Genomic DNA, 16,939 nt, shown 5'->3' with positions numbered 1-16,939 from the left:
ATACGGGCCAACATTTTATAGCTGACCCACCTAGCACCGGCTTGAGCGATACTCAATTTTCAACACTTAAAATCAAATTTCTTTCAACTCTACTCAACTTAACTAGCCTTTGAACTATAATTGTAGTATTGGACTTCATTTATTCATTTCTTTTAATGAGAGAGACATTTTTCCTAGCCTATGGAGAAGATTAAAATATATTTGTAGCCGAAAAAGATTCCAAAAAGTAAAAATCATGAGTTGAAGTAAGCAGGTGGTATGCACAATAGTTTTATCTAAATGAACTTTAACAACTGATTGCATTTAACATTTAACGTTTTAAAGGTCAGTTAGATATAATAGAGAAACAGAGCATGTGTTACACATAGGAGTTTGGCATATCATAACTGACAGGAACATACTACCTGGGCTGGTTAGTAGTCTGAATTTAGTAAAATATATCCACCAGTTTTAACTAAGGAGAAAACATACCCGAGTACAAAATAATATTTAGAAATATAATTTCTTCTTTCAGATTCTGGTATGAGATTTGAGGAAATGGGAAGAATAGTTGTTTCAATTGGTAAATCTGTACCGACGTATTTTAGTATTTATGTTTTTTGGATGGAGCACTATTTTTGGCAAGGGTATTCATGTTTTATTCGGGTAAGTTGTAGTTGGCATGAACTATTGATCTCCATATCATCCCCGGGACTGTGGTTTTGAAATAAGACGCTTGCATAATTGATATGACTTTCAACAGGGACGAATCAATTCAATTTTGCAGGTAAACCTTGAGTATTTGAATGCTGTCAAGGTCTGATCCTCGTCTATGCATTCGGAACTGTACATATTTGTACAATCGTTTGCTTTCACTGATACCAAATGTCAACGTTTTAAAAAATAGTATCAGACAATTCACCAGAATTATAATCACTATCTTAGTCTCTTATCACACAATAATTAATATCGAATTAATTGATATCGTTTTTTGACATAAACTCATGGCCTATTGCAAACTATCACAATACACATACAAATACTTGTTAACTATTTTGACAAGCTTGGATTGTAATTTGTTTGTCCAATATAACATCATTCTCCTCCATTTTTACTGCATTCATTGGAGATGCCATCCAAAAGAGCTGCTCTATAACTTTTTTCTGCAAGTTCTACCAACTGTTTATTCGCATCTGACAGATTATATATCACAATATATCTGTTTACACAGAATAATTAGATACGCAAATAGGTAAAATAAACGAGCCACTAATAAAGTGCTGTTAATCCCTGTATTGAGTTTGTACTATGAGGTTGTGTTGAAATAAATCTAAACACATTTTAATTGAACTCAAGAAAACTGATGTGACCAATTGCTATCCGTTTCAGTCCATCCCGTGCGTTATGCAATAACATTTTAACATTCTTCTCTGAAGCCACTGAATTAATCTAAACAAATTTTGGCATAAAGCATTTATGGATGAAGGGGAACAAAAAATGTGAAATTCAAAAGTCCTGTCATCTGGGCTCTCATAAAAAATATGCAGTCTTTAAAAATGTTCATTACTGCTGAGCATCAAGCAGTCAAACTGTTGAAATGATTGTAATACGCATTGAGCCTTCTAGAAAACTTTTGAAATTCATGATTGAGCCTTCTAGAAAACTTTTGAAATTCATGATTGAGCCTTCTAGAAAAAATTTGAAATTCATGATTGAGCCTTCTAGAAAACTTTTGAAATTCATGACCACAGGGTTAGGGATCCTGGTGCTAGGGCGTGGCCCTCTTGAATATACAATGAAAGTTAATTTTTACCCCACAAAGAAAACTAAGGGGGCTTTATAGGTTCATTCGTCGGTAGGTCGGTCTCCTTCATGGTTTCCGGACGATAACTAAAATTTGGAATGTGACATTGTTATCAAACCGTCTGTATAGCAACCATATGTAAAACGCCTGGTTGGTTTTGTTAGACTCCCCTAAGCATAAGGTCAAGTTCACTTTTACTTAAAATAGAAAAATGGTTTCCGGACAATGACTTTTGTGAGATTGAGATATTGTAATCAAATTTAGAATTTAGCAATCTTATATGTAGATCTTCGTTGGTATGCATTGTATTCCGAGGGATCAAGATCAAGGTCACCGTTTTTGAGGATAGAAAAATGGTTGCCGGACTATTACAAGATTCAAAAATGGAATTTTGTAATCAAACTTGGTATTCATTAAGCTCAAATAAAGGCCTAAGTTGGTTGTGCATTTGGACCCCCTGAGGTGAATGTTAAGGTCACCATGTCTGGAAAAAGGAAAATAGTTTAAGGGCTGTAACTAGATTTAAGCATGAATTATTGGTATCAAACTTGGCATTTAGCAAGTTGATATGAAGACCTAGGTTGTTATTGCATTTGAATCCTTCAGGGGTCAAGGTCAAGATGCCTGTAACTAAAATTAGTGAAATAGTTTCTGGACAATAACTAGAATAATGAATGTGATATTGTAATCATAATTTGTATATAGCAAGCTCAAACAAAGGCCTGGCTTGGTATGAGAACCCCTTTGGTCAAGATCACCGCTAAAAATAGGGAAGGGGCTTTTAGACAATAACAAGAGTTACAGCAGTTTATGAATGAGATATTTAATTAAACTCGGTACAGAGGGCCTATATGAAGACCAATGTTTTTTTTTATTTATTTCAGTTTTATTTTGCATTGAGACCCCTTTTGTGTGTAGGTCACCGTTACTTTAAAAAATCCTGATTGTAACAACAGTTTTAAGGTTGATAAATTGCAACAAACTTGATAAAGCAAGGTTATATGAAGAACCCCGGCTTAATTTGCTTTTGTATCCAAAGGTATCAAATGTCACCGTTACTTAAATAGAATTATGTTTTTTTGAGGATATTATTAGTAAAAATTATTTTTACACAGTTGATAAATTAAGAATTATAGTTTGAGTCAGAACACTTACATTTCTAAATCAATTTGGAATGCATGACCCCTTTGGTTTACGGTTTTGGCCCTAGGAACAGAATACCAGATGCACAATATAATATATTATACATTATATCATATAAAGGCAATGTATTGAAATTAAATTATTTAAGTGATGTCTGATTTTAAATAAATGTATTTAAGTTATTTACGCAAAAAAAGAAAACAAACAATTAATTCACATAAGCTTTGGTATAAATTCAAGGTCACCTTTAAGGTCCATGGACTTCTTATTCAAATAGTAGCACATTTTGTGTTACTTTTATCTCTCCTGAAAGCAATAATGTTTTCACTTTTATATGCTTTATGAATCAAATTTGTATATAAATAAGGACTGTTTATGAGCAGTGCATTATATGTAACGTGGGATATCTTTTATGAACAATAACACTTTTTTAAGAATTGGTTGTTGCTGGTTTTTTTCTTCTTGTTATATATATTTGATTACCTATTTTTTTCTCCAACATCTATTTATAAGATGCAATGCAAATTGCATTGCGTACTTATTTTTAGACTAATAAAATATTATTTCTATCACAACTGAATTGGTGAGAATACTGAAACATGAAAAAATGGTACTGTAATATGAATTAAGTCCATTTTATTTAAAATTATATGTTTGTTTCAGGTAAAAACGAATTGCCAACTAAAATTCCGTGAAGCTGCTGTTGTTGACAATTTTAATGACAACTTTGCATATCCGTTTTGTAACTGCACCGTAGAAAAATCCGGGTAAGTGTTCAAATGACTTTACCCTAAATTTTGTTTGATCAGTATTAGATCAAAGTTACATGGACATTAGGTTTTAATCTGTGCGCGTATTATAAAAGTGTTTTCATCTATTTAGTTGATAAAATCTACGTTTTGGTAATGAAAAGAATTACATTTTATATATTTTTTTTAAATTTGACATATATGTCACCTTGATATTGAATGTAATATGATTACAAAGTAAAAGATACACAACGCTCATAGTTGACTGTAATTGTATAAATTTATTGAAATCTAGGATTTTTATATATAACTGTAATTCGGTTAAAATCTTTATCTATATAAAAACTATTTCTTGGGATCTGCATTCCCAATTACTCTTCAAGTTGATCTGGTCCCTCCTTTTAAAGACTGACTGTATACATTCATGTAATGTTAATCTATAGTGTTTCGATTCTCAAATCCAAATGCCATGTGAAAAGGGGTATTTATAGCGATTCCCAGATATTTCAAATACATAAATTGATTAAAATATATATTTAACGTATATAATATTTTTGAAATGCAGAAATTTACATTGAGTTTGATATTTAATTTAAAGTTCTTAGTAACAAATAATACTGTACTAAAATTTAGTATTCAACTTTTTATTATCATATGATATTTTGTGACCACGAAATGCACGACAAACGATAATAGAGTAAATAAGCATGTCAATTGAAAAGCATGAGTCAACATTCATTATTCAAATACCACAAAGTGAATAAACAAAATAAACCAAAAACTATACAATGGATATTCAATGAAGAAAAATGTCGTTTCTCCCACACTGATACATCGGATGCAAATTCTAAAGTTTATATGAAGTGTATAGACTCAATTTAAATATTTCTTGGCTAATTTCTAGAATGATATTGTTCCAATCTGAATTCCATATATAGATTTTTAAAGGGGGCAATTTGCGATGGAACTGAAATTGACTATATGAATAATAAGATTGTGGACAAGACGTACAAGCAATTGCGCTCGCGTCATTTCGAGACAAGATCTTTTATGATGTCGGCATATTCTTTTAATTGCAAGTACGGTATGGAAGTTTAAAATAGTAGCATGTTTTACAGACTTATAATTCTGATTCAATTAAAGAAATTCTATAACTTATTATATTTCGTTCCAGAATAATGTTCAAACATTATTACAAACCTACAAAAAGCTGTATCATAAATTACCTGAATTCATTCGATTATTATATAGTATTTATTTCAATTGTTAACATACAAACTTTCCGAAATATCGTATTATGTTTTCAATAATATGCAGATAAACTTCTTTGAACAACTCTGCCATAATTGTTTCTAGATTATGTTGTAAAAATTAACTTGTTAAATATGTTTATAAGTTGTTAAAAATGATTTATTTTAAGAATACAATGTGACCGAATATGGTGAGTTCTTTCATTGTAAAAGAGACGACAAAGCCATACCAACGTCGATGATGTGTATATATGCCGTAGATGCCAGCGGTTACATGACTGGATGCAGATCTGGAGATCATTTACAACATTGCGGTAACGAATATGATTGTCTAAGTTATTTGTTTATTTTATGTAACTTGACATGTAAAATGTTAATATATTACAGCAGATTTATCGATTTCTTCTTATTATTTGACAAGTAATATCATCAATTTGAATATTTGAATTCATTCCTTTCATTATTTCATTAGATAAAAAATATAAAGCTATGTTTTTATTGATTTTATTGTATCCAGATATTACAATGATGATTTTAAAACTACATGTACATCATAATTGAAGCATTGTTTTGTCAAAAAAAAACTTTCCCCAGAGAGTCATAAATGCATGGGTATGCGAATCAAATATGACATATTTGCATGCACATGTTGAAATGATGAAAGCTATAAAACTAAATGTAGGATTGTTTGTGCATACACCAGCTTAACACTTCCTATTGAAATTTCTTGCTTTGTTGTTAAACATTTTTTTATTACATTTGTGTCATATGGTAAGACAATATTTTCTTATCTCCATATGCAAATAATGAACTGTGCAACTGTTTGAATTCATGTAATGAGGCTTCTTAACAGAGAACAGGGTTAAAATTAATTTTGCATATAAAATCTTGTTGCCATTTAAAGGGGCACTTTTTGTATGTGACAACACGCATCGATGTAAGAGCTATGCATTGTCATAAAAGCATCTTTATTTTACTATCTACCAATCCATTTTTTTTAAGAAATTAGGAAACAAGTTCGTTTCAAAGAATTATGTATAAAGTTCTATATATTTTTTTTTTTTTTTTGAGATGATTGGGATGTAATTTGCGTGTATAAATGCATAACTTCTGTAAGTATTAAAATATTAATATGGCAGATAATTTTGCATTTTTCTCCTCCGTAAAACTTAACCTCACCTGATCACACGACCCGCTTAGAAAATTCAACATGAACATTTTTGTGTTCTATAATCGTTCTTTTTTGAACTTAAAAATAAAGGAAAAAAATAATGCTTTTATAATGTTGCTGTTAATTTCACAACTGCTCAGATCAAAACAGGTGTTGTCATTTCGGCCCTTCTCTTGGTATATAGTATATAGCTGTGTGCTAACTTGTTTCTTTTGCATATATTAACTTGTAAATTCTGAACCTAAATTAAATATATAAGCGCTTTAACAATAAGAATAGTAGGAAGGATAGTAAGCGAACGAACAGTTTTACAGCCAGTACATTTTCATAAGTCTGTCAGTATGGCAATTGTTTGACTAGTTTTCAGAAACATGCCACCAACAGATCATAGACGTTTACTCATATTTAAAAATATCAGTTTAAATACAAAAGAATAGTTAAAGGAAATCGTCATATCGCTTAAGGTAGACCAACCCTAATGCATAATCTCCACTTTGAAAAGTATTCAAATAGGCTAGAAACACTGTTAACTGTATTGAAATTGAGGCTTGTTGCGTTTTGTTCTTTAAGGCATATTTCTCGATTAAAATAACATTACTTTATTATTATACTTAAAGGCTACACTGCAATGATGGGTATAATCTTGAATTACTTTTGTATGTGCAGGGTTCGCGTAGTCGCTGCACGCCTAAAACTTGCGTCTTTTTTCTCGCGCTTCAACAGGGCATTTTTTTGTACATGTTTATAAAGTTGTACTTTTTGTGACTTTTTTTGTAATTCTTAGCCTCTTCATATAATAAAACAATTATTCATTAGTGAGTCATTGAATTTGATGTGATATTCACCGACAGAAAGTCATATTGACCTCGGCTCTCTCCTCCGTCAAGATGCCATCTGCTGGTTAATATTACATCATATTCAATGGCTCACTAGTCAATAATTGTATAATAATATATGATTGTTATACATTATTAAGTTCTATTGGACGAGTACACAGCTTGGAGAATCATGTTGGACGGGCACTAGCCAAGTCTGATATAGGTTTTGCAGTACAAATTCAATAGAATCAATATTGATCTCAATAATATTTAATTACATCATTATTTCATACCATCATTTTTTAACATTTAAACAAATTTTTGTTTCTTCAACTGCAATAAGGATTTCATATGATTTTATTCACTCTAAAATGATCACGATGCTAGATGAAGAGTACGTTTTGAACTCTGAAATTAAAACGAGGCTATATGCGTATGAAATGCAGTTAGATTTAATACAGTCTGTTTTGACTCTTGAAATTAAAATGAGATTCAGTTGATAAGATTAGATATAAGAATGATTGATATTAGAATATCACATATTGCAAACGCTGACAGTTCATTGGTAAGATTTTATGAGGTGTAACATAAATGATTTTTATTACATCATAAAATTATATTGATTGAGTTAGGTTTAAAACTATAAGAGCTATACCAGCCTTCACATTAACTATCTCGGATTCAAGGCGTTTTGGAACCCGGTATTTTTCCACCATTTGTGTGATAATTAATTTTCTTCTCTATACTTAACTAATATTTCATTTGACACATTTGTAATATGTGTTAACACAATCATTTATCAAATCAACATTTCACATGAAATAAAGCAATTCCTTAACTTGGATAATGCCTTTATGAAGTATCATCCGTATTATTCCATTCCATTGCCAGACCATTCCTGACCCGAACCTAAAACTTTTAAATAAAATCGCTTTAAGGTGTCACAACTAGACACCTCTTCCAGATGACTTAGACTACCTAGCACCACGACCATTCAAATGCTTATGATCTTCTTATACGTATCGTGTGCTCTTTGCTTTGCAAACTACTTCCTTATTATTCTTTAGTGATAAATAGGCTTATAAATTTCTCATATAGTGTCTGTCTATGTATCAATGTTTTTAACAAGTTATTTAAGATGACCTAGGTGATAAATCAAAGGTATTAAAATCAAAATACAACTGAAAGATACACACATAAAACGCTTCCAAATAATAAGAAAGTTTCTTGATATGTTTCAAATCTTTAATTGTCATTTACAAGATAAAAGTTCTATAAAATATCAAACGATATTAAGCAGTGTACATCAATTAAATTATCTAACATAATCAAAAACGACAATATGTTTTACTATTCCAATCATCGCAATTGCAGTATATATATCGGCAACTATGTAAGTAATGCAGTAGCTTGAGCAAAGAGAAATGCGTTTCATTGAAGATTTTGGTAAACTTTCCTTCTTGAATTACATGAATTAAGAGCCAAGTAACGATATAATTTCACTTTAATATAACTGATACTGTATTAAGATATTATTATTTAATATATTTCATTCTAACATCTGGGAGCGCGCTGGATTAAAGAAAAGTTGCTTTTAAAAATGAATGGAAAGGACGCAAAACAAATTGCACAATTGGCGTATAAGTAAATCAAACTCAATTAAACGAGTTGTATAATCTCTATTGAAAGAAAACATATTGATCGGTTTTATCGGTTTTACGGTTAAGCTGTAAATGCTTACTAGAAAGACCCAACAAAGAAAGCCAAACACGGCAAAATTGAAAATGTTGCAGGCTCGGTTTGATTGAGCCTGGTCATGGATGGTACTGTCAATTGCAAACTACCGTCCACGCCCCTATCACCGACTTAAGCAGAATTCGACATTAAACTTTTCCTGGTAAAGTTAAGAATTTTAAAACATCAGCAGATGTGTTCATATGGCGGTTATTCATTCAACTTAATATTCATTAAGATATAATCTCTTTTGCCGTAATCTAATAAAGAAAATTGAACAACGATTCTGTTTTGAATCAAACCAAGAATATAATTGAATTTTTCATTTGAAATAAACTACATGTACATAATACTTAAAACATAAGAGGCTATAGCTAAACAAAGTAAAACAGAGTGACATCACAAATACTTCTCAGTCATTCACCACTTAAAAAAAATATAATAATTTTAATTATTCACAATGAATTGCTCAATATTATCCGAGTCATTGAAAAAGCCTTTGATTTTCAGAAACCTTCACTTGTCCAGCAAATACAGTAAAATGTCCAGGAAGTTTTTGTATTGAACAACGATTTCTTTGTGACGGACATAATGAATGTCCTGGAGGAGAAGATGAGCAAGACTGTAGTAAGTTATTGAAATCTATAATTTGTTTAACTCATTCTTTTGATTTTTGTTTGTTTAATAAATGTCAATTCAACAGTATTCCAGTCGTGGATTGTTATGTTAATAAACGGGCAATTATTATTTAATATATATTATTTTTTACATTCTTACAATCTACGGATTACTATGTTGAATACAACATAATCAGCTACAGTAAATGTTGCACTAAACATGTAAAAAGCCCATTGCCGTACCTACATATTAGCTAATTGTCATACCTACAGATTATCCCATTGCCATACCTACAGATTATCCTATTTATATATCTAAAAATTAGTATATTGCCATACCTACAGATGAGACAATTTGCACACATACACACTATCCCATTGTCAAACCTACAGATTTTCCCATTGTCATACCTAGAGATTATCACATTGTCATGTCTATAAATTATCCAATTGTCATATCTACTGATTTTCCCATTGCCATGCATATAGATTATCCCATTTTCATAAATACAGATTATTCCATTTTCATATATACAGATTATCCCATCGTCATATCTACAAATTATCCCATTGCCATGCATACATATTATCCCATTGTCATACAAACGTATTATCCCATTGTCATATCTACAGATTATCCCATTGTCATATCTACAGATTATCCCATTGTCATATCTACATATTATTCAATTGTCATTTATACAGATTATACCAGTGCCATATCTACAGATTGTCTCATTGTAATATCTACAAATTATTACATTGTCATACCGACAGATTAGTCAGATATCATACCAATATATTAACCCTTTGTCATACATACAGATTAGCCAATTGTTCACCTTCACATTAGCCAATTGTCATACCTACTGAAAATTTATTAATTTTATGTTTGGCAATGATATCAATCATTTCGTTTAGACTTTGTCTGTTGATATGTTCGTATATTTTTTTTTAATTTTAGAGGGCATCAAATGTAGTTCAAATCTGAATCATATTTTTTTTAGATTATTTCATTGATATGATAAGTTAATACACAGAGGATACTAAAATAGTGTAGATTTAATACTAAATTTATTGATCTTGTTAAATAAAATCTTCATGTGCGAGCCTCTGGCGATAATATAGTTTTTTATTCAATGATTTGTTTATTATTGGATCTTCACGAATTTAATATTTATCACATAACCAAAATAGGTTTGGTGTTAAAGTTAAAATGTGTAATTTCACATGGACGCGCCTATAATGTTTTAATTATATATACCTTTAAATTTTCTCCCTAAAATACACACCAATATTGAAGCGCAAATACGTTTCAACGGATAGAAATGTCCGTGTTATGTTATTGACAAATACGGTACCATATACGGAAGTGAGGAACTATTTTTGACGTTGGTTCCGATCCTTTGCATAATTTTGCATTTGGAAAAGGGAACCAAAATTTGGAGGGGTGTGGCCGGTTCGCAAGAATTACGTATTCATCTGTCAGTCATGAATGTATTTCTTGACAACTACATTTCATTTTCTGAATGAAACAAAACAATGTATTTTTTCTACTCGCAACGTTGGAAACGGTCTCGGGTGATTCCAATTTTCCACCGCTGCTCGTAGCAAAATACATAGCCCCTGAAAGCTACTACAACAAAATATTCCGTATGTATACAACGCAAATGACATCACATAAAAATGTTATTACACAAGAATTATATCATTTTGATTCCTACATTTTATTAAACTTCTACGTTGCGGTTTATTTGATAATTTACTTTATTTGGTTGGATCTAAAATTGAAAGCAATGATGTAACAAGAAGTTAAGTAAACTGGCAAATTATATCATTTTAAAATTCTAGACATTTTTGATTTACGTTGGTATCCACCTTTATATCTATGGATAAGTGTTAGTAAAAATAATTCTGTTTTTCAATAATTATATAAATATAACTTCGCCCGCGACCCCGCCAAGCAAAAAGTCGTGAATTGACAAGTTGAAATGGTTGGGAAGCTGAGCGAAAACACGCTAATTAGCGAGATCACTGGACAAAGTTTAATTTATTTAATATAATATTGAATTCTGAAATCTTGCGGGGCAAAAACATAAATGGCACCAATCAGCCACCATAGCAACGTCCAGGTCCAATCAGATCAAACTGTCAGTGGTAGTTAAACCACTGGGGAGTTTAAACCTCACTCTCAGTCTCAATATGTTCCTGAAAGTGTAAATAAAAATAATCCCGACCAAGTGAAATTCTAACAATGGTAATGGTTACCTTAGACGAAATAAATAAAACACATACAAAATTATGTAAATATGTAGAAAAAGGTACAACCTAATGACTATTACAAAAAACCCGATGCCTTTAAGGAAGACAGAGCAACAAGAAAATCACCTACACAGGCCCGACGAAGCAAGACAGAAGACGAACCTTTAGACAAATCAGTCCCAAAGGGCTTTATGAAGTGTCCATTATAGAGTCTCCAACTCAGTCCGTCAGATGTAATTAAAAGAGGAAAGCGTAGTGTTACGAGCCAGGCGTAACGAGAAAGAAAACCCAGCCACAAACTTGTAACAAAAACAAATTTATTACAGAAAAATTATTAAAGAAAAATTGAAGAACAATTTATGCTTATAAATACATGAAGTCCAAATAAAAATGTAAATCTCAAATGTCTAAACTTAGTAAAATATTTACGCAATTTATGATAGCGATAACCTTGTTTAAGAAATTTGTTAGTAATAAATAAATTGCATTCATTAATATATGCTATAATACTCCAAACGTTATCCTTAGGGGCACTTTAAGACCATACGTGCAGCATACTGCGTCTATCCGGGTCCCGGTCAGTTACCTGCCGAATCGCCTTCGATGACCGCTCGGAGGTCGCTCGGGACCTGGAGGATTATTTGGCGCTCAGAATGTGAAAATTCTCACCGACATGCAACCGATACCAAGAGGTGTACGGCCGGGTATCGGAGGGTATTTGACCGTGTCTGCTGCGGTAAGCTGGTGATGTACCGGATAATAACTCTGCGCTAAAATTCCCCGATTACCCGTACGTTGTCTCACCGGTGATTTGACACCGGAGGGTCACCGGCCGGAAACCTTAAAAAATTGAAAATTTAAGCCCGTTCAGACACCGGTACCCCAGCGTAAACCTAATCGGAGTGTAATGTGACGCAGGCTTTACAATGATCAAAAAACATACTATCAATTAGTGTTTTCTTAGAGCAAAATAATCAAATATAGAAATTTTATCGAAAAATGCTTTAAGTACTTAATTTTATAATGCTTTATAGATTTTCTGATTTTCTTATTAGACAATGTTGATAAAAGAGTGAATGACTTAACAAAATTAAGTAACGCAGTGTTGTTATATACTTCTTCAAAAGATTTAAAAAAATGCATTTTGTTATAATTCGGAAAATGAAAAAAATGAAAGTGCTTTTTCTGAATAAAAGACAAAAGTTGTGGAAGTTAATAACTTACAACTGAACTATTTATAGATTATTAACAAATTATTTCATCACTATTTAGTGAACTTTTTAACAACATGTGTTTAAACTGAAGTATCCAGAAAGTTGGACTAAAGGTATTGTGATACATGTACAATTGTACCATATGACCTAATTAATGTTGCTTATTAGAGAGGTATTTATTATAGAGGTTTTACTCTAACAAACATTGTCTTTTAAATAATGGTTTTAATAATTTTAGATAAAACACTTATCGCAATAGAATTGTAAACGTATCAGACGAATGACAATTTGGTTTAATAAAGGAAATCGCACTGTTGGTGGTATTTTTTTTTTTTTTTTTTTTTTTTTTTTTTTTTAAAAACGTAATATAAGTAAGATATTATTGTTTTATGAAATAATAAAATGTAAATAGGTAAACAGTTATTGTCGATTTTTAAAAAGGCGTTTGACCGTATATATATATATAGTATATGGTTTGTGCATCATCAAACAATTATTTTCTTAGGGTCTTGTATGAGCAAGTAAAATCATGTGTAAAAGCAAATGGCTGTTTATCTAATTATTTTGACATCAGTATAAAGCAGGAAGAGCCATTGTCATTTTTATAATTTCTAGGGGTTTGTTGTTTGTTTGTTTGTTTGTTTGTTTGTTTGTTTATGCTATGGCTAATCAGACAGAGGCTATGCCGACGAATCACAGATATTTCTATTGCTTTTTGCAAATGGTTTACAGCATTTAATGAACAAACTACAGCACCACTGTGCCCGGTGGTGTATTATGGTTAATACATGAACAGTTGTAATGCTTTGCAAAAAAGGTAAAAAGAATGAACATGTGATTCTATAATACTTACAGATTGAATATTATTAAGCCATTTACATAATTAAGGGTTTCTTTGTTTTCAAATGGCACGTTTTATCTAACACGGCAGTGATTGTTCACTTTATTCAAAAGATGTATGTAAAAGGCCTCTTCCCAATCGAAATGTATTTTAAAATTATATAGTTACCAATTTTGCAATCTAAGCAATATTTTTTACCCAAACTGAAGAAGCTTAGGCTCCTTCCATATTAAGTGAGAAATACCACTGCACAGAAAGCGTCATCAAAGCAGTCAGACAAACAATGGGTATCTCTGAAAGGATCTAATTGTTTAATGTTATGGTATTACCAATCTAAGATTTTGGCATTTGATGATTTCACAAATCTCCAGATTTATACATACATAAGTTTTAAAAGCAAATATTACATATCCGACATCACATGTAAATCGGATTGTTGATTGTGAGCTAGGATTATTTTCTTTGTATGTCTATAGAACAAATTAAAAATGAAATATTATTGAAAATTAACCATTATGTTTAATTTGATGTTGCTGTTGTTGTTTTTATTTTTTTGTTGTTTTTTTGGAAATGTAATGTTAATGGTATAACTATAAATAGATGGTCATTGGAAGTTAAAAAAAAATCTACGGCAATCAGATGATCCGTATTGATTTTTGGGTAACGGGGTTAATGGTCAAAAGTCAATTTCATATGGATATTTTACAATAACACATTTAAGCACCAATAGCACAGCAAACTTTGAGTCCTTTTACCTAACACTTCTAAGGTATATTGGCCTTTGAAGTCAGAAGAACTTATTATTTTAGATTCAATTTGTCAAAACTCGAGATCACATTTACCTAGTCTATAAATACGGTTATTGATCAAATTGATCAAAGGTCAAGGTCACATTTCATTTATCTTGTATGTAAAACTCTTTCTAACAAATAACTAGACAATTTGCTGCTCTAACTTAAAATATGACATAAGTCCGTCTTCATAAAATAGCAGGCGCATTTTTGCCCACCCTTCTCACAGATTGTTAAACAATTCATTATATTTGCATAAAGAGAGCAAAAACAAACCTCAATTTTCAGTCTACAATATGAAGTGATTAAAATAAATCGATTTGCTTGTTTCAATTGTATTTATGTATGCAGAGGGCAACAACTTAGATAATAATAATTAAAATAATTTAGTCAGGACAGATCGCAAAATGTACGATACACAACTACATACATCATGTACATGTGTGTTATATAATATTGAGATTGTGTATATAGGAACTACGCGTTTAAACAAATGGATCTATTGGAACAAGAAATAGAAAATTTCAAAGCTTGTAGTAAGGGACGTATTTTGCCAGCAAAAATAAGTCAAAAGTACAAAAAAATGAAGTTTGTAATATATCGTCCGACCGGGGTGTAACAACTGACCCGATTTTTCGTGAAACTTTGTTAATTTCAAATGCCATCAGAAATTAAATAGAATATGTGATCTCAATTAGAATAATTGTTTACTATCTGCATATAAAATGTGACATTCTTAAGTTGTTGGTTTACATTTATTTCTGTTTCATGAAATTTACTGTTGACGTGTTAATATCGGAGTTTAATTAGGTATTGAAGGTTTTTGTTTTTATGCTTAATTTTAACATTGTGCATTAGGTGTTCTATACTTTCAACATCATTGCAGCAAAAATCACATAGACTAGATTCGGTTAATTTACATTGAAGAAGAAACTTGTTTGTTGCAATATTCCTGTGTAAAAAATTATATTGAAAGTTTTGTAAAATATTATCTTTGCAATAAACAAAAACGTTTTCGTAAATATTTTGCCATTGAAATTCTTTTTGAGGAAATCCTTCTTCCCATTTTAATTTCGATTTTGTTTTTTTTTTATTTTTAGAGAGTCTTATTTGTTTTTGAATCTGTGTTAACTTGTAACTAATATTGGACGTGTTTGTTTTTTCTATGATATCAAAAGTGCTTATTTCTTTAGGCGTTGAAGTTTGGTAAATTTGTTGTAGTTTACGTTTCCATTCTTTGGGAAATGATGAAATTAATTTATAAAAGTTAAATATTTCTGTATCAGGAATGTCAAAATTAAGTTTCAGCTGGTAAAAGGTTTTAAATTGTTTTGTTTCAGTGTTTAAGATATCCTTTATTCTATTGATATTCCGACATTTCCATTTTGGAAAAAGAATTAAAGATCCATTTTTTTTTATGTGTGAATTCTGCCATATTATTTGTTCTAATAAATTTTGTGGATTTTTATTAAAATTTATTTTACTCCATGACAGTAGTAATTCTTTTAAGAAAGTATTTTCGATTTTAAGTTTCTGAATATCATATGTTTTTAAATCACTTTTAAATATGTCGATTCCACCTATTTTTTTGTAATTTTTCTTTATTATCTCTTCACACAATCCATGGTTATTTTCATCAAATATTCTTTTGATCCGGCTTGATTTAATCGAGTTCATAAAAATCGGCAAATCTATCATATTTACGCCTCCATATTTAAAGTCTTGTATAATTACATCTATTTTAACTTTGTCCCTTTTTGAGTGCCATATAAATTCAAAACAATTTTGTGTAATAAATGCCCTAAATACAGTGCATTCTGTATTTTAATTTTAATTCTAATTTCAGCTTGTGGAGACTCGGATAGAGAAGTAATCTTATTTGTGGAAAATGATGACTCTGAGAGCAGGGAAGCAGCAACGCATTTAGCAAAACAATTTTTCACAAACAGTGACAATAACATCGTAAGATTGTTTCTTTTTAAGATTCTGCATAGAGAAATGAAGTTTGACATAGATTACAAGTTATTGGAAATAAACGTAGAACGTGTAAAAGGAGAAAAGGAGACTGAGGAAACTGGATGCAAGTTTAAAACAATGGCAAGAGACTTTCTTAAAAAACTGCAGTTTTCCAAGCCGGAAAAAAGGGCGATTATTGTACTGGAAAACAGTGTTGAATCATCAGTTGTCGCTAGCCTAGCATTGTCCAATATTTCAGAGCCATCTTTTTCAATATATCGGTTGATAAAAGATTTCAGGTCTTCACTTCATAAAGATAACAGATACAAACATGTAAAGGATATACACATTAGTAAATGGAGTTCTCTATTTTCGATTGGATTCAGACGATTTCCAGAAATATGTACAGGTAACAGCATTGTCAGCTTGACTCGTTTGCCTACACATATGAATATTACACCCGTTTTTAGATTTTGAAAAGTGTTTTTTTTTTTCGTTTGATTTTAAAGATTAGGAGGACATTTTTTCGTTGAAGTGAAATATGGAATATATTTTCAACGAAACATAACCAAAGGCCACATTTTTACGAGTCGAAAATGAGTGAAAAAAA

General features: G+C 30.8%; 1 protein-coding gene across 1 annotated transcript; it reads left to right on the top strand.

Annotated features, from left to right (window-relative positions):
* Positions 1–5,082: 5,082 nt before the first annotated feature.
* Positions 5,083–16,453, top strand: LOC132719888 (uncharacterized; the record flags this gene model as incomplete). Its single annotated transcript, XM_060703842.1, has 3 exons — positions 5,083–5,239; positions 9,159–9,275; positions 16,220–16,453. Coding segments are annotated over exons 1-3 (427 nt in total), but the record flags the coding sequence as incomplete, so codon positions are not given.
* Positions 16,454–16,939: the final 486 nt, after the last annotated feature.

The sequence above is a fragment of the Ruditapes philippinarum genome, unplaced genomic scaffold (assembly GCF_026571515.1).
Source record: "Ruditapes philippinarum isolate M1 unplaced genomic scaffold, ASM2657151v2 ctg4683_1_1_1_1, whole genome shotgun sequence".
In the NCBI taxonomy this organism is placed as follows: Eukaryota; Metazoa; Mollusca; class Bivalvia; order Venerida; family Veneridae; genus Ruditapes; species Ruditapes philippinarum.
This window is presented reverse-complemented; position numbering and strand designations above follow the sequence as displayed.